We start from the raw sequence: 22,992 nt of genomic DNA, 5'->3' as shown, positions 1-22,992 counted from the left end.
TATATATCTTAAATATTTTTAATAATTATATTTTTGTGTATGGTATAATTTCTTAATATTTGCACAGTTTACCTCAATTTGTTATTTTGGGTGGGAATTGAACTCACTCCCGCTTCATTTTTTGTTTTGCCATTCATTTTGCTCGAAGATCTCTTCTTTATTCCTCTTTCATGGCTTCTCTGGAGGATTGTACTAACATTTTCCCACGTTACGTCACGATTTCACCCAGCCTCTCACTCTAACAGCTGGGTTATCCCCGAATGCTGAGTTCATCTAAGTTCAGCGGAGGGACTTTCCCAGCAGCATAGATTTTTTCCCACGCTATTCTCTTAGCGATTTCTTTGGCCAGTATCTTTAGTTTAGTATCTTATTTCTCTTATACATTAACATTAAAAATGTGTTTTATATGTCCATATAATGTCTAATAATTAATATTCTAACATTCCAATGTGACAAACACTTTTATTCACTACAATCCACTTCTTAATAAATTTATGGTTTTATACACCCCAATCGCCCCTTTTTAATCCTCTGGTTCATTCACTCTTCTCTATTACATCGCTCACGCCAATGTCGATACTTTTGTTCTGTGACTTCTTGCCCAACCTACATAACTATATTTTTACATCACACTATATTTATATTTAGATTAAATTTATCACCAGAAATGTGTATTTTATTATTGTTTACAAGATAAATGAAATTGAGAAAATAAAAATATGTAATTTTGAAAGCTTTTATCATCATTTCTTCTTAAATTATTTACATTATTAAACTTTGACATATCATGTGTTCTTTTTTGGCGCCACATTTTTTCAAATTCACCAGTGTATATACTGTATATGGCTGTGTTCTGTCATTTGTCATATGTTTTTTGCCCTGAGGAGGAAGTATATTACTTTGACACGGATAGACAATAAAATAAAGCATGTTTTTCTAGTGTGGACCTGGATTAACTGTCATCTTCCAGCAGCGCGGATTTTCCACTTTTCGTTCCTTTTCACATACTACTGTTTCAGGAAACCAACTGCACGTCAGCAGGTACCACAGTTATAACTACAGTCGGTAGCAGAGAGCTTTGGGAAGCACTCATAGTACTAGAAAACTGACCCTGCAGCTGGGACTGTGAAGATCCTAGCTTGTAGTATTTCCTGGCCAGATCCTGGATCATCTGGGTCAGATTCGCTGCCTGATCACAGAGTGTAGGAATTGGATCCATTATTGGATATAATGTGATGCTAGTCACCACTCATGGACAGGCTGTGAGGCAGATTAGTCAAACATACCGGGGTCAGATACCAAGAGAGCACTTAGAAAACAAAAGAGAAAAGACAGGCGAAGTCAAGTCATGATCTGAGGTCATAATACCAGGAAGATAGCAGATCAGAGCAAAGGGGCTAGGCAAATGGATGGTCAGAACGAGGTTTAAAGTCATACAACAAAGGACCAACAAACAGAGCACAGAATTACAAGGCAAACAACCGAGCAGATGCTATGTCTAGCAGAGGTCTGAGACTCAGCTAAGTTACTGGGTAATCACCTGGAACAGGGAACATCTGAAAGAAGCTCAACACCTCTCAAGACTCGGATTGGATGGCTGAGCTGTCCATCAAAACACCGACAACTCAGCACACCCCTGCACCACATGGCATGACTGAGCTGTCAGTCACAGCATCCGAGACACACTAAGCAGAGAAATTGTGACACTCTGATGTTTATTAGGCTGATATTTATTTAGAGTTGATTTCCGTATAAATTATTTCTCACATTAAGAACATGAAAAAGACTTCTGCCTGTGTGACTGCTCTGGTGACTAAGAAAAGATGATTTCTTCACAAAACATTTTCAACATTCTGAACGTGAAAAAGGCTTCTCCCCTGTGTGGGTTCTCTGGTGTCTAACAAAATATGATTTCTGGTTAAAACATATCCTACATTCTGAACAAAAAAAAGGCTTCTCCCCTGTGTGAGTTCTTTGGTGTTTAATGAGATTACATTTATGATTAAAATATTTCCCACATTCTGAACAGGAAAAAAGACTTCTCCCCTGTGTGAATTTTCTGGTGCGTGACAAGATTTGATTTCTGTGAAAAATATTTCCCACATTCTGAACAGAAAAAAGGCTTTTCCCCTGTGTGAGTTCTCTGGTGCTTAACAAAAACTGATTTCCGGTTAAAACATTTCCCACATTCTGAACAAGAAAAAGGCTTCTCCCCAGTGTGAGTTCTCTGGTGTGTAACAAGATCTGCTTTGTGATGAAAACTTTTCCCACATTCTGAACAGGAAAAAGGCTTCTCCCCTGTGTGACTTCTCCGGTGATTAACAAGATTTGATTTCCATAAAAAACATTTCCCACATTCTGAACAGGAAAAAGGCTTCTCTCCTGTGTGTATTCTCTGATGTCTGATAAGACTTGATTTCTCTGCAAAACATTTCCCACATTCTGAACATGAAAATGGCTTCTCCCCTGTGTGAGTTCTCTGGTGATTAACAAGACCAGATTTCTGGTTAAAACATTTCCCACATTTGAAACAAAAAAATCTATTCCCTGCTGAGTGAATTTTTTGATGTTTAAGAATATACTTTTCAACGGAAACACTATTTCCATTTTCTGAATGTGAAAATGGCTTCTTTGCATTAGGAGCAGTTCGTTTTTTAATGCTTATTTTGTGACTTTGATTTTCCATAGTGGTCGGTAATGAATCAGAAGACAGGACCTGTTTGATAGGATCAGATGACAGATCTTTGCTGTGAAGGGATGATGGTATATCTGGAGTAATGGCATTCACTTCAATTACATCTGGGATCTCAAGACCATTTGATTTGAAAACTGGAGATGTCAGCTGTCCCTCTGATCTCCTGGTACAGTCATCTGCCAAGAAAAAAAAAAACTAATTATTATTTTTGAATAAAATATCCTTGAATTTTATATTTTTGAACATTTCTACTTAAACTGTCTGTAAAAATGGAAATTTATGTAAAAAAATTTAATTATTCACCAAGACAATGACAGTTCACAGTCTAATAGAAAACCTCATAGCATGAAGCAGTTGACCGTGGTGTTCAACTGATTCTGCCTCCCAAATATGGAATAAAAGCCACCAAACAGTGTTATATAGGTGAAAATAATAACAAGAAAAGCTTCTACTCATCTCACGAAAAAACAAGTCCCCACTCAGGTCCATCATCTGTCAGTGGAAAAACAAAGGTTTCCACATTATTAGTGGCTCAGATACTCTACAAATACACCCTAGGGCGTGGAGAGCAATGAATATTCATCTTCCTTAATAGCGCGAACACTGTAGCCACAGCACAGCTCCTGCTGTGCTCGGCGGTCAGTGTGCCTACTATTAAAGACCATGAATATTCACTACTACCCACTCTCCTGGATTGTAGTGAATAATCATGGTTTTTAATAGTGGGCACACAGACCTCCGAGCACAGCAGGAGCCGCACTGCAGCTACAGTGTGTGCGCTGTTATGGAGAGTGAATGGTCACTGCTCTCAACACACACAGTCCCAGCATGGGGAGCAGTGACTATTCCGGCACAGCATCTCAGTGTGAGGGTACATGACAGAGACGCCATGCGCCCCCTGCCATGAGAGGCGCACACAGTGAGTGTCGGCAGCAGAGCGGGACGCCATGTTTTACCAGTATGGGGACCAGAGGTGGCCATGCATTACCAGGGCAGGGATCAGGGGGGGCATGCATTACCAGGATGGGGATCAGGGAGGGCATGCATTACCAGAATGGAGATGAGGGGGGCCAGGCATTACCAGCATGGGGATCAGGGGGTGCCATGCATACCAGGATGGGGATCAGGGAGGGGGTGCCAAGCATACCAGGATGGGGATCGGGGGGTGCCAAGCATACCAGGATGGGGATCAGGGGGTGCCATGCATACCAGGATTGGGGATCAGGGGATGCCAAGCATACCAGGATGGGGATCAGGAGGTGCCTTGCATACCAGGATGGGGATCAAGGAGTGCCATTCATACCAGGATGGGGATCAGGAGGTGCCTTGCATACCAGGATGGGGATCAAGGAGTGCCATTCATACCAGGATGGGGATGAGGGGTGCCATGCATATGGGGATGGGGGCCACATATAACAGGAAGGAGGGGGGCATATATACCAGGATGGGGATATTAAAAGAATTGGGGGACATTACCCCTTTAACAGTGTCAGCAGCAGACCCCCTTCCCCTAAAATAATGCATCATGACCACAATTTTTGCTTAATTTTTTTTTCTATTTTGCTACTCTAAAACCTAGGTGCGTCCTATGGTCTGGTGCGTCTTTTAGTCTGAAAAATACGATAAGTGTAGCAGCCAATAATCTATATAAAATATAAATAAATAAATTGGTCCCCTTGGGAGGTTGTGGGGCCTTGACCATATGGTATTTATCCTTACTTATATGTTATATTTATTTTTGCATATAATGTATCTAGTATAGAACTTTTATTTATATATCCACTGGGATTTAATTAAGAATTTATTTATATTTTATATAGATTATTGGTTGCTACATTTATTTATTATATCTATGCACGTTATCATATATTTAGGATTAACCATTCATTGTCATCTACATGCTATACCCCATATATATAGTTTTCTCCTTGTAATCCCTTCCTTTTTTGGTTTTATCATTTATATTAATAAAAATTAAAAAATGTTATATTTTAAATACATTTTTCTGTTTAGTCATTATTTATTTGAGTAGGTTTAGTGCATGAAATAAGTATTTGATCATCTACTAACCAGCAAGAATTCTGTCTCTCATAGACCTGTTGGTTTTTCTTTAAAAAGCCCTCCTACTCTGCACTCCTACCTGTTCTAATTGCACTTGTTTGAACTCATTACATCTATACAAGACACCTATCCACACATAATCAATATCACTCCAACCTCTCCACCATGGCCAAGACCAAACAGATGTCTAAGGACACCAAGGACAAAATTTTAGACCTACACAAGGTAGGGATAGGCTCCGCGACAATAGGCAAGCAGCTTGTTGAGAAGACAACTGTTAGTGCAATTAATAGGAAATGGAAGAAACACAAGATGACCGTCAATCTTCTTGTCTGAGGCTCTGTGACGACACAGCTTATCTTAATCAGCCATACGTCTAGATTTGTTAAGCCAAGAGAAATGCACTATTGTGTTTGTGTTGACTTTAAAACTTGTGTGTGTTTCTTTGGTAGGTCAAGAAGAACAGACCAGTATTTGTATAACGCTGAATGTTGTCTTCTCTTGGTTCTGAAACAATGACGTTTGTTACTATACTAATTGCATATTATACTAAAGCCAGCTAGATGTTGATTTAAAGAACCACCCCCCCCCCCCCCCCTGCTATGTCGGCTGTGTGGGTGATTGCCCTGTGGATGTGTACTTGAAAGAACAAATGTGAACTATTTAAAGAACCCATGCCTCTGTAGCAGGCAGAATTGAAAGAGACTTTACAAGTAGAATCAAAGATCAGACTCTCTTCAGACCATCAGCTTGGTAGCATCAGTTTATTCAAAGAGACACAGATTTGTATTCTACAAGATTCCAGCCTAAGGGTATATGGCCCTGACTGGAAAGATACGTATCTGCTCCATTGACCATCAGAGAGCCCATGGAAACATTTGGAGAGACCAGGTTGGGACGATGAAGTCACCTGGCCCCTTGGATATGTTGTTTGGGGTTGCCAGGTGGGACCCTCCGGTAGCCTGGAACCCATGGAGACATTCTATCTGAGAAGCCAGATTGAGACCAGCTGGTCATCTGGCCCCATGGAAACTCTTGGAGAGGCCAGGGTGGGACCCTTGGGTCTCCTGGCCTTGTACCTCGATGGACTGTCAGCTTCCTAAGCTTGTCGATACCTTCTCTCTGTGGGGGCCCGCCAAAAGCGGGGAGCCTCTGGTTGAGGTAATTAGCCTTGGAAGTCCAAAAGTTGCAGCTGTTCTATCCCAGGCGGGCCAGCAGAAGGGTGAGACTTTGTAATGTTGTGCCATCTTAGGTATTTGCTGGGACTGTTCTATGGGTTTATTGTCCATTTGGTGGTTCAATAAAGTATTGCCACACTGTTTTACCCTCACCCTGTGTTGTCTGAGTAGATTTATGCCCACGAAAGACCCTGTTTCTTCACAGGCTCCATGCAGGCTTCATCTCGCCTCGTGCGGTAAGGATGATTCTGAGAAAGGTCATAATCAGCCCAGAACTACACAGGAGGATCTGGTCAATGACCTGAAGAGAGCTGGGACCAGAGTCTCAAACATTACCGTTAGTAACACCTCGCCGTCATGGATTAAAATCCTGAAGCACTCCCAAGGTCCCACTGCTCACGCCAGCACATGTCCAGGCCAGTTTGAAGTTCGCCAATGACCATTTGGATGATCCAGAGGAGGCATGGGAGAAGGTCATGTGGTCAGATGAAACCAAAATAGAACTTTTTGATATCAACTCCACTCTCAATGTTTGGAGGAAGAAGAATGAGTACAACCCCCAGAACACCGTCCCAACTGTGAAGCATGGTAGGGGAAACATCATACTTTGGGAATGCTTTTCTGCAAAGGGGTCATGTATTGCGAGATTTTGGCCAATAACCTTCCCTCAGTAAGAGCATTGAAGATGGGTCATGGCTGGGTCTTCGAGCATGACAAAGACCCGAAACACACAGTCAGGGCAACTAAGGAGTGGCTCCGTAAGAAACATTTCAGGTCCTGGAGGGCCTAGCCAGTCTCCAAACCTGAACCCAATAGAAAATCTTTGGAGGGAGCTGAAACTCAATGTTGCCCAGCGACAGCCCCGAACCTGAAACATCTGGAGAAGATCTGTATGGAGGAGTTGACGAAAATCCCGGCTGCAGTGTGTGCAAACCTGGTCAAGAACTACAGGAAACATCTGACCTCTGTAATTGTAACAAAGGTTTCTGGACCAAATATTAAGATCTGTTTGTTTATTGTTTCAAATATTTATTTCATGCAATAAAATGAAAATTAATTATGTAAAAATCATACAATGTGATTTTCTGGATTTTTTTTTGATTCTGTCTCGCACAGGTGAAGTGTACCTACGATAAAAATTATTGATCTCTCCATTCTTTGTAGGTGGGAAAACTTGCAAAATCGGCAGCGTATCAAATACTTATTTTCCTAACTGTTATGTGTTGCGCAATAAAATGGCAAATGTGCAATTTTCACTTTGCAACATCGTCTGTGTGCTAATTTCCAGTAAGTGGATGTGGAGTCAAAATCGTCACTACTCCTATAGATTAATTCACTGAGGGTTATAATTTCCAAAATGGAGTCACTTTATGGGGATTTCTACTGCTCTGGTTTTCTGACATTTTGTCATATTAAGGTTTCTGGTGGGTCCCATCTCCTCTGGGATCTGCTCCTGCGATGTCTGCTTCTCTCGCCAGAAGCCGCCTTATTCATCCTGCAGGTGGCGCTGGTGATGGAGGAGACGTCAGAACCAGAAGCTCTGGGCGGCGCAGGCTCTGTTCAGCCACTAAGATTAGGGTTGCTGGGACCAGTAGTACCACCCAGTCTGGCAGTATGGGTGTGTGTGCTGTGCACCTGGAGTAATCTGCTCCCTGCTTCAGCCATTTGGAAAGCACCGCACCCTACTAAAGCTGGAAGCATATTGCTGGAAGCTGCCAGATACAGCCTTGTCCTCCTCTGGTTCAGTCCTCTGTGCTCAGCTCCCGGCTTGTGTATTTGTTTCCTGTTGTGACCTCGGCCCATTTACTGACTACTCTTGTGTCTTCTGATTTTGTATTTTCTCTGCCCTCCTGGTTCTGACCCGGCTAACGGACTATTCTTCTTCCCATCTCACACTACAGAACAACAGGTAATACTGTGGCCCTACAGATACACTAGAACTTAGTGATGTTTTTTTACATAGGGGTCTCTGTCTAAGTCCAAATCTATTTAGAGGAGTTAACCCCTTTACCCCCCAAGGCTGTTTGCACCTTCATGACCAGGCCAAATTTTACAGTTTTACAGTGCCACTTTATGAGGTAATAACTCTGGAACGCTTCAACGGATCCCACTGATTATGAGCTTTTTCGTGACATATAGAACTTTATGTTAGTGGTAACATTTCTTTGATATTACTTGTGTTTATTTGTAAAAATAATCAAAATTTGGCAAAAACTTAATTTTATGAACTTAAATCAGTTATATCACACAAATTAGTTAATAAATAACATTTCTCACATGTCTACTTTATATCAGCACAATTTTTTAAACAATTTTCTTGTTTGTTAGGAAATTAAAAGGGTTAAAATTTGACCAGAGATTTCTCATTTTTCCAACAAAATTTACAAAACCATTTTTTTAGGGACCACATCACATTTGAAGTGACTTCAGGGGCCTATATGACAGATGACATATACTCAAAAGTGACACCATTCTAAAAACTGCACCCCTCAATGTGCTGAAAACCACATTCAAGTAGTTTATTAACCCTTCAGATGCTTCACAGGAATTTTTGTACTGTGGAAGGAAAAATGAACATTTAACTTTGTCACAAAAATTTTACTTTAGACTCAAATTTTTTTTATTTTCGCAAGGGTAACAGGAAAAAATGGACCCAAAATTTGTTGTGCAATTTCTCCTGAGCACGCCGATATACCATATGTAGAGGAAAACTACTGTTTGGGCGCGCAGCAGGACTTGAAAGGAACACCATTTGACTTTTTGAATGCAAAATTTTCTGGAATAATTAGCGGGCGCCATGTCGCGTTTGGAGAGCTTTTAATGTGTCTAAACAGTGCAACCACAAGTGACACCATTTTGGAAACCTCTCAGGGAACTTATCTAGCACCTTGAATCCCCAGATGCTTCACAGAAGTTTATAACATTGAATCGTGTAAATAAAAATCACATTTTTCCAAAAACAATGTTATTTTAGCCCCAATTTTTTTATTTTCACAAGGATTGCAGGAGAGAATGGACACCAAAATTTGTTGTGCAATTTCTCCTGAGTGCGCAGATACCCCTTATGTGGTCGAAAACTACTTTTGAGGCACAGTGCCAAGCTCAGAAAAGAAGAGGTGCCATATTGGAGTTCACATTTTGCTGGACTGGTTTGAGGGTACCATGTCACATTGGCAGAGCCCCTGAGGTGTCAGAAGAGCAGAACCCCCCATATGAGACCTCATTTTACAAACTACACCTCTCAAGGAATTCATCTAGGGGTGCAGTGATCACAACAGGTGGGTCACCGAATTTTATACTATTGGGCAATTAAAAAAATAATTCCATTTTTACCACTAAAATTTTGTTTTAGACCCAGATTTTACATTTTTACAATGGGAAATGGGTAAAAATTGCATCAAAATTTGTCCCACAATTTCTGCTGACTGTATACCCCACATATGTGGTTGCACAGTACTGCTGGCATGACTCTGTTGTCGGGTATCCCGGGGGCAGGAGCTCCTTCCTGTCCCTAACATTAGGGGCACCCTAGCTGGTCCTGCTCCCCGGATTACTTCTGAAGGTAAAGACACCGGGCGCCACGTACCTTGTCTGAGTTCCTCAATCCGCCCACAGTCTGTTCCCTTCCACCACCCAGGGAAGAGGGGAGTAGTAATGTATGGCTGAACCCCAACCAGACTAACAAGGTAATACAAATAGGGCTAAAGGAAAATACCAATCATACAAATAAATGCACACAAACAACAGAGGTTAACACTGGGAAGTGGAGGATGGGGGACAAACCTAAATAGAAGAAGAAGAGGATAACACACAAACTAAACCACGCAACAGTCTTAGCTTAATCCTCCAAACGCCTTCTCAAACAACAACAGTCCAGCACACTCCTAGAACCATGCAGCATAAGCTAGCTCTGGTAGGATAGCCTGCCAAAGCCCAGTATATATAGGAGCGGGGAGTGGCTAACAGCGAACAGGTGAGAGCCTAAATGATGGTAAGCTTCTAGGAGCTTACAACTGAGCAGATTAACCCCCGGCAGAAACCTGCACTGTTTAATATGAAGGTGAAAGGCTTTTAATGAGTGGGAGGAATTAGAAGCTGCAGTCTTCTGGCTCCTCTCCGTCACAGTAAATCCATGTCAACTGCTTAGTCATACGGTGAGACTCGGGAGGGACAGAGCGCTATTGGTTTTAGCAGAAACCCAGTATAGTAATACAGTAGGCATCCTGGAGCACAGAATTTTCTGTATTAGTTTACGGACTCCATATACAGAACCCCTAAGTGCTACAAGAGCACAATCACCGCTCAAGTTACCCCATTTTGGAAATTATACCCTTTGGGAATTTATCTACAGGTGTTGTGACGATTTTGACTCCTTGGGTTTTCCAGAAACAAGCAGCAGTGGATGTTGCTGAGTGAAAATTGCAAACTTCCGTTGTAGTGACCAGTACCCTGTAGTGACTAGTAGATTATTCCCGGCTTATGCTTCTGGAGACATGCACCCATACAGTAAGAGGGCTCTCATCACTACAGAAATGCCAAACATGTGGACACTAACTGCGGTTTAGGCTTACTGGTGCTCAGAAGGGAGGGGGCATTTAGTTTTAGGAGCACAGAATTTGCTGAATTTATTTTGGGGTGCAAGGGCCATTTCGATTTTCCAGAGCCTTTGTGCCATCAGTAACATGGAAGCCCCCTATATTTCCGCTAACAGATGACGAACCCGAGTGGGAACTTGCTTTTTTTGTGGATTGAGTTGAAGCTGGAAACATTTTGGGAACATTTTACATAACATTTTGGATCACATTTATCCTGCACTCTATGCTGAGCACTTACATAAGGGTTTCCTTTTAAATCTCAGAGTGACGTAATTCAGATGAAACCCCGAGGCAGCAGAGTTACTCTCGACTCTGTCTGGCCTCTGTTCAGTGATGTCCTTTTTTCCCAGAGGTGCACAGAACTGTGGCCGATGACACTTTTATGCAAACCTAAAAAGACGGACACCGCCAAATCAAAGGCCAGACAGCATCCATGGTGCCTCCACCTGCCTCATTATAGGGAATATTCAGAGCGCAGGATAAATGTGAGCTGAGCCTTACTGCGATATTTGGGAGTTAGAATCAACAAATCAACAGCAGGTGAAGAATTGGTTTTATTTATTTTTTACGCTGCTCCTGTGCGGTATAGGTGATTAGACGACTTTATTCTTCGGGTCGGTGCAATTACAGCGATAGATTTATAGCGGGTTTTTATGTTTGGCTGCTATCACATACTAAAATACGCTTTTTTTCCCCCAAAAAACTAGTTTTTGCATAACCAGATTTTGTGAGCTATAATTTTTCCATATTTCTACTGAAAAAGTCATGTGAGGGCTTGTTTTTTGCAGGATGAGTTGACGTTTTTATTGATACCATATTTGGGCAGATTACATTTTTTGATCGCTTTCTATTCCGATTTTTGAGAGGCAGAATAAACAAAAAACAACAATTCAAGAATTGTTTTTTTTTTTGTTTTTTTTATGCCGTTCCACGTATGGTAAAATTGATAAGGCAGCTTTATTTTTCTAGTCAGTACGATTACCGCGATACAACATTATGTAGTTTTTTTATGTTTTGACGCTATTACAGAATAAAAACAATTTTATCGAAAAAAAAATATTTTTGCATTGCTTCATTCTGAGAGCTATAATTTTTTTATTTTTCCCCTGATGGAGCTGTATGGCGGCTTGTTTTTTTGCAGGACAATGTGACGTTTTCATAGATACCATTTTTATGTACAGTACATTCATCTTTTTGATCGCATTTTATTCCACTTTTTGTTCTGCGGTATGATGATAAAGCATTGTTTTTTGCCTAGATTTTTACTTTTTTTATGGTGTTTACTAATTGTATTAACTAGTGGGATGGTTTAATATGGTTGGGTCGCTCTAGACACGGCGATACCAAATATGTCTACTTTTATTGTTTATTTATCCATTTGATTTATAATAATATTTATTTATGGGTACAATATATTTTTTATTTTTTTAATTAGTATTTTGTGATTTTTTTAAAAAATATTGTTACAACATTTCTCCACTTTTTTACTTAGTCCCACTGTGGAACTTCCCAGCTTTAAAGGGGATACCCACCAGGCTAGGGAGCCTTTTAAGTCTGGAGTTAAGGGCATCTTTTTGTCCAGGCCTGACGGACTTTTGTCCCAAGCGGAGCTGATTTCATTCTGAAGAATTCTGGAATGTGCCTGACACCACTTTACACAGGGGATGCACAATGTCATGGTCCCCAGAACACTCATAGCTTCCCTGACCGTTACTTCCCTCTTTCTGCAAAAGGAACTGAATTTTTTTACTATGTCCCGAGCTTTCTTTTGAGGGAGTTTGGACAAGCCCCGGTGCGAATCTAATAGCACTCCCAAGAATATCTTCTGGTTGCTTGGAGCTAGGTCTGATTTTCCTAAATTTAGAACTCACCCCAAGTCTGACAATACTCGCATTACCCGACGCTGATGAAGAATTAACTGCGCGTCTGAATCTGCTACTAGAAGAAAGTCGTCTAGGTAGGGAATTATGACTATGCCCTCTCTCCTTAGACGGGAGACTACTTCCGTCACTATTTTGGTGAAAATACGGGGTGCCGATGACAGGCCGAACGGAAGACATTGGAACTGATAGTGGCTTACGCCACCTTTCCCTCTTGTTGCAAACCTGAGGTATCTCTGTCTTGAAGGGTGTATGGGAATATGGTAATATGCCTGCTTCAAATCCAAGGTACACATCACCGCGTCTTTGGGTACCAGAAGTATCACCGATTTTATTGACTCCATTTTGAACCTCTTGTACTTTACCCACTGGTTCAGGGGTCTGAGGTTTATAATTGTCCTGTACTCTCCCGATGGTTTTTTTATCGAGAACAGTCTGGAATAATGGCACCTGTATCTCTCTGAACGAGGGACCGGTGTTATTACTCCGTCCTGGAGAAGCTGCCTGATGTCTACTTCCAGCCTTCTGAGGGCCGCTGTTGAACTGGCTTCCGTGATCTGAAATCGTCGGGGGGGGAATTGAGAAAACTCGATCTTGTACCCGTGTTCTATAAGTTGTAAAATCCACTGATTTTGGGTTATTCTCTGCCAACTTCCTAGGAAATGCTGCAGCCGAATGCTGTCCAGTACAGGTCCAAAAACCTGTAGGCCGGAAAATGGGATAGCACAAAGTTTGTTTTTGGACTGCATATCGCCTGTCCAAGACCTCAGCCAGAGTGCCCTACGGGCCGAATTCAACAGCGCATCATTACTTGCCGCGAACCGGACAGATTCTGCTGACGCATCTGCCATGAAATTTACTGCCATCCTGACCATGTATAAAGCCTCGGCTATATCCTCCCTGGAAGCACTCTTTCTCAGTTTGGCTTCCAGGTCCTCCAACCATAAGCCTGCTGATCTGGCCATGGACGTGGCCGCAATATTGGTCTTGATGATTGCAGCTGAAGCCTCCCAGGCACTTCCTCTTTAATCATAGCCTTTACTTCGGCTCTAAATGTGGCCTGCTCCTCCGCCATAACTTTTGCTATACAGTCCTTGCACAGCTGTTTGTTATATGTGTCCAGAAGCCTGGTAGTACAAGTTGGGCATCGCCTAGCCCTCTTCTTAGGAACTGATCCCTTTGGGGTCCCTTTATTCTATGGACAGTATCAGACACAGGCAGTTTGTCAGGATAAATCACCATAGCTCAGCTACAAAAAAAAGGGGGCCCATAGATGCTCACTTACATGACCCAGGGAGATGGCCGTGGAATCCGTGTGCTGCGCGGGGCTACCCTCCATAGCTCACAATAGGTGCAGTGCCTAACCGACAGACACACATGGACAGATTTTACCTGTCTGCCGTCTTCGCCGCCATCTTCCCCAGGCTTCTCCTTCCTGCTGACCTCCTAACCGGAAGTGCGTTCCAGGGTGGAACTCATGCCGCAGCCGCGTCACTGGAATTGCGCTGGCCGGCAGAGGCAGCACGCCCAGAGCCCTCCGAGGAGGGAAGCGGCGCCTTCCAGGAGCTCCGCTCCACTGGGCTGGCTGAGGGACCAGGACGGGTTTCAGCCGGCAGCCTGTCTTGACAGCGGGAGGAGACAGGTATGGCAACCCCTCCGTCCCCTGGGCTGCTCCTATGCTTTCAGCGCTGCTGCGCCCTCTCATGTGCCTGTCCGACTAGGGACAGGAAAAACACAGGCGATGGAGGGTGGGGAGGGGCCTTTAACCTCTCGTGTGTTCCTGCCCCTAGTCGGACATGAAAGACTACCTCCTGGTGTGCTGTCAGGAGGGACGTCCTGGAAAAAAACATTACACTCACCTTCCGATGGCCCCCGGTCTCCTTCTCCGATGCGTCCGGTCTCCTCGGTGTCTCGCAGTGGTGTAAAAGGACCTTCCATGACGTCATTTAGCCATGTGACAGGTCACTCGACCGCCGACGTCAGCACTGACACCCACCCACAGCGCTGATACACACCCACAGCGCTGACACACACCCACAGCACTGACACACACCCACAGCGCTGACACACTGAGCTTCCTAGTTTTGATTCCTACGATACCACAGTGTCTATCGACTCCTGTAAAACATGATATTAGACCTTCCTAGCTAGCACTAAGCCGAAGTTCAAGCCTTACGTGTTTCATCATTTTTTTATAACTGCCATGATCATCAGGGGCTAGCAGTCTGTTTAATATCTAAATAGAATTCGTTACTATGATAGTTTCTTGATAAACATATCGGCATGGTTGCTGGCCATGTTCGGCGGCCAAGCAAGCATGTCTTTATAGGTAGGAACATCCCACCTCCTTCCTCCCTATTCTCAACTTGACCAATCCTTGGACGGAAGTGTGAAAAACTTATTGCATCATTCCCTAGAAGACTCATGGCTGTACTAGCTCAAAGGGGGCTTCTACTCAATACTGAGTAAAGGGTCTGAATACTTATGACCATGTGATATTTCAGTTTTTCTTTTTTAATAAATTTTCAAAAATTTCTACATTTCTGTTTTTTTTCAGTCAAGATGGGGTACAGAGTGTACTTTACTGAGAAAAAAATGAACTTTTTAGAATTTACCAAATGGCTGCAATGAAACAAAGAGTGAAAAATGTAAAGGGGACTGAATACTTTCCATACACACAGTACTTTCTATCTGTGCAGCATTATTCATAATCTTACATCTACCAGAAATATATGCTTTGATCCAGGGTGGGCACCTTATTACATGTAATATTTCATAAATGTATGTATATTTATGTATGTGCCTTTTATAAGGTGGTTTACATCTAATGCTTTTTCTGCCTTTTTAATTATGTTTTAACTTTTTGGTGCTTGTGTGTGGTATTTAATAAAATTTATAATTCTTCTTAAAATTATTATTTATTGTTATTGACTTACTTATTCAGAATGTCTGGTGCCCATTTTTACACCCTTTTATTGTTCTTCTCTATATATTTCCTTGGATGCTGGGGCACAGCGTTCCTTTATAAATGTGTGGTGCCAGGTCTTCTTGTCTCTATACCCAGCTCTCTTCAGGGAATTGACCAGGTCCTCCCATGTAGTTCTGGGCTGATTCCTGACCTTTCTCAGAATCATCGCTGCCCCACCAGGCGAGATCTTGTATGGAGCCCCAGCCAGAGGAAGATTGACAGTCATCTTGTGTTTCGTCCATTTTCTAATATTGTGCCAACAGTTGTTGCCTTCTCTATTGTCCTGTAGCCCATCTGAGCCCTGTACAGGTCTACAATTTTCTCCCTGGTGTCCTTATACAGCTCTTTGGTCTTGGCCATGGGGGAGAGATTTGAGTGTGATTGATTGAGTGTGTGGACAGGTGTCTTTTATACAGGTAACGAGTTCAAACAGCAGCAGTTAATACAGGTAGTGAGTGCAGAGTAGGAGGGCTTCTTAAAGAAAAACTAACAGGTCCGTGAGAGCCAGAATTCTTGCTGGTTGGTAGGTGATCAAATACTTATTTCATGCAATAAAATGCAATTTAATTATTTAAAAATCATACAATGTGATTTTCTGGATTTTTTTTACATTCTGTCTCTCACAGGTGAAGTGTACCTACGATAAACTTGAAAAATCAGCAGTGTATCAAATACTTATTTTCCCCATTCTTTTGCCTCTTGAGAAAGCCCATAATATAGGGGCAAAACGCGCGTCGAGGTTCTCTTCTGGTCACTTGGCACCTTAAGTTCATCCTGTTCCCGGTCTGCCTGTCACTTTTTCTCTACTGGCCCCCCCTACTAGCGATTGGTAAGGGATACTTGAATTTTTCTTGATATCTTACATATACCTGCACACTTGTGCGGCTACCCCTCATCTATGGTATATCTTACATGCTATTTGCTTGCCTTTCCCCTTCCCCCTTTTTTGTTTGGGGGGGCCTTTGATAAATACATTTTCTATATATGTTACCATGTACTGTATTTTGTAATCTGCTATTTACTCTGTGTTGCCACTGCTGTGGCCTTTTTACTATTTTGTATCCAATAAAGCTATATTGATTTTATGCCTATATATACTCTGTTTCTCCTGTTATATCTGCATTCAATATTGAGTAGGCTTGTGGCTATTAGAAGCTATGTATTTCCTAGTTGTCTTTTCGCCACGACTTTAAAAAATGAAGGCCGTCTTGCATATACTTATTTTCCCCACTGTAGCAGCAGCTAGGGACGTCCATCACGATAGCTTCATCCTCATCGCTAATGCTATAATATGAGAAGTTCAGCTAACAGGCTCTTGTGATTGGCATTATGTAGGAGACAGTGTATTGTACTATATGACTGTTGACAAGATTAGGGATAAAGCAAGAGAATCTCTCAATATCCTATAACTGCTGCTATAAGCACAAGATAAGAGAAACTGCCAATGTGTCGGCTTCATGAATTTTAAAGCTTACCACAGTGAATTTATTCACAGTTCTTCTGAATAAATTGTTCTGTTAGATACAAACGGTAGGAAGATCTGTTATCCTGATTAAATAAATATAATTGATATACAGTACAGACCAAAAGTTTGGACACACCTTCTCATTTAAAGATTTTTCTGTATTTTCATGACTATGAAAATTGTACATTCACACTGAAGGCATCAAAACTATGAATTAACACATGTGGAATTATATACTTAACAAAAAAGTGTGAAACAACTGAAAATATGTCTTATATTCTAGGTTCTTCTAAGTAGCCACCTTTTGCTTTGATGACTGCTTTGCACACTCTTGGCATTCTCTTGATGAGCTTCAAGAGGTAGTCACCGGAAATGGTCTTCCAACAATCTTGAAGGAGTTCCCAGAAATGCTTAGCACTTGTTGGCCCTTTTGCCTTCACTCTGCGGTCCAGCTCACCCCAAACCATCTCGATTGGGTTCAGATCTGGTGACTGTGGAGGCCAAGTCATCTGGCGTAGCACCCCATCACTCTCCTTCTTGGTCAAATAGCCCTTACACAGCCTGGAGGTGTGTTTGGGGTCATTGTCCTGTTGAAAAATAAATGCAAACCGGATGGAATAGCATGCCGCTGCAAGTTGCTGTTGTAGCCATGCTGGTTCAGTATGCCTTCAATTTTGAATAAATCCCCAACAGTGTCACCAGCAAAGCACCCCCACACCATCACACCTCCTCCTCCATGCTTCACGGTGGGAACCAGGCATGTAGAGTCAATCCGTTCACCTTTTCTGCGTCGAACAAAGACACGGTGGTTGGAACCAAAGATCTCAAATTTGGACTCATCAGACCAAAGCACAGATTTCCACTGGTCTAATGTCCATTCCTTGTGTTCTTTAGCCCAAACAAGTCTCTTCTTCTTGTTGCCTGTCCTTAGCAGTGGTTTCCTAGCAGCTATTTTACCATGAGGGCCAGCTGCACAAAGTCTCCTCTTAACAGTTGTTGTAGAGATGTGTCTGCTGCTAGAACTCTGTGTGGCATTGACCTGGTCTTTAATCTGAGCTGCTGTTAACCTGCGATTTCTGAGGCTGGTGACTCGGATAAACTTATCCTCAGAAACAGAGGTGACTCTTAGTCTTCCTTTCCTGGGGCGGTCCTCATGTGAGACAGTTTCTTTGTAGCGCTTGATGGTTTTTGCAACTGCACTTGGGGACACTTTCAAAGTTTGCCCAATTTTTTGGACTGACTGACCTTCATTTCTTAAAGTAATGATGGCCACTCGTTTTTCTTTACTTAGCTGCTTTTTTCTTGCCATAATACAAATTCTAACAATCTATTCAGTAGGACTATCAGCTGTGTATCCACCTGACTTCTGCACAGCACAACTGATGGTCCCAACCCCATTTATAAGGCAAGAAATCCCACTTATTAAACCTGACCGGGCACACCTGTGAAGTGAAAACCATTTCCGGTGACTACCTCTTGAAGGTCATCAAGAGAATGCCAAGAGTGTGCAAAGCAGTCATCAAAGCAAAAGGTGGCTACTTTGAAGAACCTAGAATATAAGACATATTTTCAGTTGTTTCACACTTTTTTGTTAAGTATATAATTCCACATGTGTTAATTCATAGTTTTGATGCCTTCAGTGTGAATGTACAATTTTAAAAGTCATGAAAATGCAGAAAAATCTTTAAATGAGAAGGTGTGTCCAAACTTTTGGTCTGTACTGTATATTGCAATAATTTTGAGTGATAAACTCTTTACTACTAATATCCTAGCTGACTTTCAGTTCAGGGACCACTGAGTCAATCATTTTTACATTTTGCTACTATATTTCTAGTTTTAATCGTGAAAAAATAAAAGTTAATTTTTACCCTTTACTCCAATTGGATTAGTCTGTGAATTTTGGAAATATAAGTTTTGGAGATATATAATAATTTGTCAGAGCAGTGAATGGATTTACAGATCTGGGCAGTTAACAGTCAGCATCTACTAATCCCAGGGGGTAGGTGGATCCTCCAGGTTGTAAATTCTATAGAAAAGGACTTTCACAATTTCATAAAGTCATTTGAACAGTTTTAGGTGGAGGACAATGTTGTACTTTAACGGCAAAATGGTGATCACATGACCAATAAAGCAGCCACAGCCGGTGTCTGAGAAGAATCTGTGATTTCTCTGCATTTAGTGGTTAGTACTCACCTGGGTAGTCATATGTAGGAATCTCCTCTTTACACCACTCGTCATCCCTCACATATGTCTCTGTAGTATTAATATGGGTCAGATCTTCACCCTGAAACAAATATTGTAAAAGTCACAGACAGATGGAGAAGTCCCATCTATGATCAGCTCTAATCCTGCCATCTCCACCATTCTCATTACACAAGTATAAAACATATAATACTGGTGGATAAAACAAGACTGAACACAAGACCTTCACAGCCGTCTACACATCATAGGGGAGATCTCATGACACCTTCTCTCCATCTACCTGATGATCCTGAGGAACATTGGGATCTTCTTGTTTACAGTCCAGTGGAAGAAGAGGACGGGGACATCTCTCTGGTGTTGTCCTCTTACTGGATAGATCTGGAGGAAACACATACAGGGGCTGAATTCATTCTTTACATACAGATAATTATAGGCCATGTGTATTTAGTCCTGTCTATTACCTGGTGATGTGAGGGGCTGGGGAACCTCCATCATGACGTTCTTGTACAGATCTTTGTGTCCTTCTAAATACTCCCACTCCTCCATGGAGAAATAGACGGCGATATCGTGACACCTTATAGGAACCTGACACATACAATGATACTGTCATCCCTCGATCCCTTCATAGCGTTACTGTATAATGTCCCAGCATTCCCAGGAGTGTCACCTCTCCAGTCAGCAGCTCAATCATCTTGTAGGTGAGTTCTAGGATCTTCTGGTCATTGATGTCATCATGTATCAGGGGGTGAGATGGAGGTCCGGTTTTTGGGCTCAGGGGTCTTCCCCATCCCTCAGACACAGGGTCCTGACAGCGCTCTCTAGAGGTCTTCTTCACTACTGTGTAATCCTGGTTATGGAGAGACACATTACTAAATCTCCCTCCAGACATTTCCAGAGTCCTCACCTCTCCAGTTCTGTCCATCTGTTATTCCCATAGATAAGAATGATGTAACGTGACGTCATCAGAATCTCTCACCTCTCCAGTAACCCGGAAGAGGATCTCTAGGGTGAGGTATAATATCCTCTCCGCCATCTAGTCTCTATCCATATCCATCCTTGATGGGTAAATCAGAAAAATTTGCTTATATAGAAGATATTCACTGAGAGGATCTGATATTGTAGAGACCTGAATGAGAAGATGATGAGCAGATGTAACGTCATAAAAATCCTGTGTAATAATACAATTACTGGAGATAATAAGGGAAACATATGAGGAGATTTATTATTTTACAGTATTTAGTTTTCTTATATACATATACTAATAAAACATATATAATTTAAGCCACAAACAACAAGCAGTTTCTTCCTTGGAGTCTGTAGCTGAATACGTTTCTCATAGACTCATCTTCCATAAAGCTAATTCTCGCCTCATTTACAGACACCGGAATCGGCATTAGTAATACTGCAGGAGATATTACACGTGACATGAGAAATAACTACTTCATGATGAGGACATCTTCATCTTCTACTTTGGTTCTAGAAACATATTTGGCCAAAGTCCGTCACTGACTACATCACCACCGGCCGTCTATATGAATGTTTCCCGTCTTCGAACTGTAATGTTCTATCACGTTAGATCTCAGGTCTGATTCAGACATAGAAATTTGAGACATTTATAAAAGTTTGTTTGTAAGAACACAAAGACAAGAGATATTTAATGCCAAATACTCCATGTACAGTGTATTTTTCTCTCTGGATATGATGGGATTTTTTTTTAGCATTTTCGCATAGGTTTCCATATGATACATGAAAAACACCCCAAAAAAATAAAATTGGGGATTTATATTATATTATTGGGGGATTTATATTATATTGGGGATTTATATTATATTATACAGTGTGTGGGTGGATGGCGATACTAGGGGAACAGTATACTGTGTGTGGGGGCCAAGAAAGGGGCACTGTACTATGGGAGCAATACATGATTCCTTCACAAAAACACCCTAAATGTAACATTTTTTAAAACAACCCCACAATTTGTGAATCTTCAGGGTAAATCGCTATCTAACCATTTGATTAGAGCTGATACTATTACGCTAAAGTGTCTAAACAGACTTTCTTTCAGATCCATAAAGGGGCACTTTTCCGTGTTTGTCATGTCAGAACTGTGCGAGGATTATTACAGGTGACAGTTTTCCCACCAATTAGAAGGGACACCTGTGGAAATTGGTGTTTTTTTACCAGCTACAGTTCTGATGTGATTTACTCTGTAAAGTGCCTTGTGGTAAAGTGGACAAAAGTCATGATCAATTACAATCAGACTGAAGGAACATCGCTCCTCTATTCAGCTCTATGAACCTAGGATGAAATCCACTGCGGCCACTGCAAGAAAAAGAATGAAGAAGAGCAGAAGTTTGGTGAGACCACCGTGGCCAGACATTTCTTGGATGGTGATAAAAGTTCTGATCTCCGATGGTCGGTGTTAGAAGAGACGACCGCAGCGGATTCACAATCACAACGCAGTAAACTTCTACAGAGACGTGTTCTGAATTTACTCCCTGGAATCACTTTCTCCCAAAGGGTTAAATGACGTCTGTAACTTCATTGTCTTTCTATGAAGCTTCTTCTCTGAACTTTATTGCTCTGTTTTCTGACGTATTTATATTACTCTCCAGAATCAGGAATGTATTAAGTCCTATATAAACTTCTGAGAAATAATTCTCTCTAATTCTGTGTTTCCAGGATTATTCTTGTGGGAATTGGCTGCGATATCCCCTGAGCAATATATTTCTAGTATTAACCCCTTTACGACCTTGCCTGTAATAGTACGTAGCTGCGCCCTGGGCTTTATTGACCAGCTATGTACTATTACGCGTGCGGCGATGGGGCCCGCACACAAGCGGTGCGGGGCGATCGCCGCCTGGTGTCAGCTCATGGTCACAGCTGACACCCGGTGCTATGTGCAAGGAGCGGTCCCGCACCACTCCCGGCACATTAGCTCCCACAATGCTGCAATCGAAGTTGATCGCAGCATTGCGGAAGTAAGAATCGGTACTCACCTCCTCTCCCGGCGTCCCGTGGCATCTGAGTCTGGTCTCGGATGTTGTCATGACGGCTCGATGTCGTCATGACAACATCCGGGTCAACAGAGGCAGGAAGTTACTTTGGTCATGCGCAGTGCATGACCAAAGTAACCTCCCTGTGTGCAGCGCTGACAGGCTGCATAGCATAGGGAGCTGCTGCTGTTCTCTATGCTATACAGCCGATCAGGCTGCAAAAAGTGAAAGTCCCATAATGGGACAATGTAAAAGCAAAAAAAGTGTAAGAAAGTTTAAAAAAAAAAATTAAAAGAAAAAAAATTGTAAAAATATAAAAAAAAAAATGAAAAAAATAATACCCAAAAAATAAAAATATAATATACCCATCAATAAGTATTATTATGAAAAAAACAAAACAATAAAAAGTACACTTATTTAGTATCGCCGCGTCTAGAATGACCTGACCTATAAAACTGTCCCACTAGTTAACCCCTTTAGTGAACACTGTAAAAAAAATTTAAAAAACTAAGCAAAAAATGATGCTTTATCATCATACCGCCAAACAAAAAATGGAATAAAACGCGATAAAAAAAACGAATGTAAATAAAAATGGTACCGCTGAAAACGTCATCTTGTCCCACAAAAAAACAAGGCGCCATACAGCTCCATCAGCCGAAAAATAAAAAAAGTTATAGCTCTCAGAATAAAGCGATACAAAAAAATTATTTTTTTTATAAAATAGTTTTTATTGTGTAAAAGCGCCAAAACATAAAAAAAACTATATAAATGTGATACCGCTGTAAACGTACTGACCCGAAGAATAAAGCTGCCTTATGAATTTCACCATACGTGGAACGGCATAAAAAAACAAACCAAAAAACAATTCCTGAATTGTTGTTTTTTGTTTATTCTGCCTCCCAAAAATCAGAATAGAAAGCGATCAAAAAATGTCACGTGCCTGAAAATGGTA

The 22,992-nt window shown here is 41.6% G+C and overlaps 1 protein-coding gene and 1 long non-coding RNA gene across 2 annotated transcripts in view; one reads left to right on the top strand and one right to left on the bottom strand.

The window, feature by feature from the left end:
* LOC141207933 (uncharacterized) overlaps positions 1-22,992 on the top strand; it is a 133,848-nt gene that overhangs the window by 18,147 nt on the left and 92,709 nt on the right. The window lies entirely within an intron of this gene.
* Positions 1,715-19,124, bottom strand: LOC141207894 (uncharacterized). Its single transcript, XM_073664457.1, has 2 exons — positions 19,036-19,124; positions 1,715-2,871 (listed from the first exon to the last, which is right to left on the bottom strand). The coding sequence occupies exon 2, from the start codon at positions 2,684-2,686 to the stop codon at positions 2,003-2,005; it is 684 nt and encodes a 227-aa protein (XP_073520558.1). The 5' UTR covers positions 2,687-2,871; positions 19,036-19,124; the 3' UTR covers positions 1,715-2,002.

This window comes from Phyllobates terribilis, unplaced genomic scaffold, assembly GCF_046119375.1.
Source record: "Phyllobates terribilis strain yellow unplaced genomic scaffold, ASM4611937v1 Scaffold_167__1_contigs__length_4167997, whole genome shotgun sequence".
In the NCBI taxonomy this organism is placed as follows: Eukaryota; Metazoa; Chordata; class Amphibia; order Anura; family Dendrobatidae; genus Phyllobates; species Phyllobates terribilis.
The sequence above is the reverse complement of the archived record's forward strand: the minus strand, read 5'-3'. Positions and strand labels throughout refer to the sequence as shown.

Excerpts from the sequence above, each read along its gene's own strand:
- LOC141207894 (XM_073664457.1), bottom strand. The coding sequence starts at position 2,686 with ATGGAAAATCAAAGTCACAAAATAAGCATTAAAAAACGAACTGCTCCT.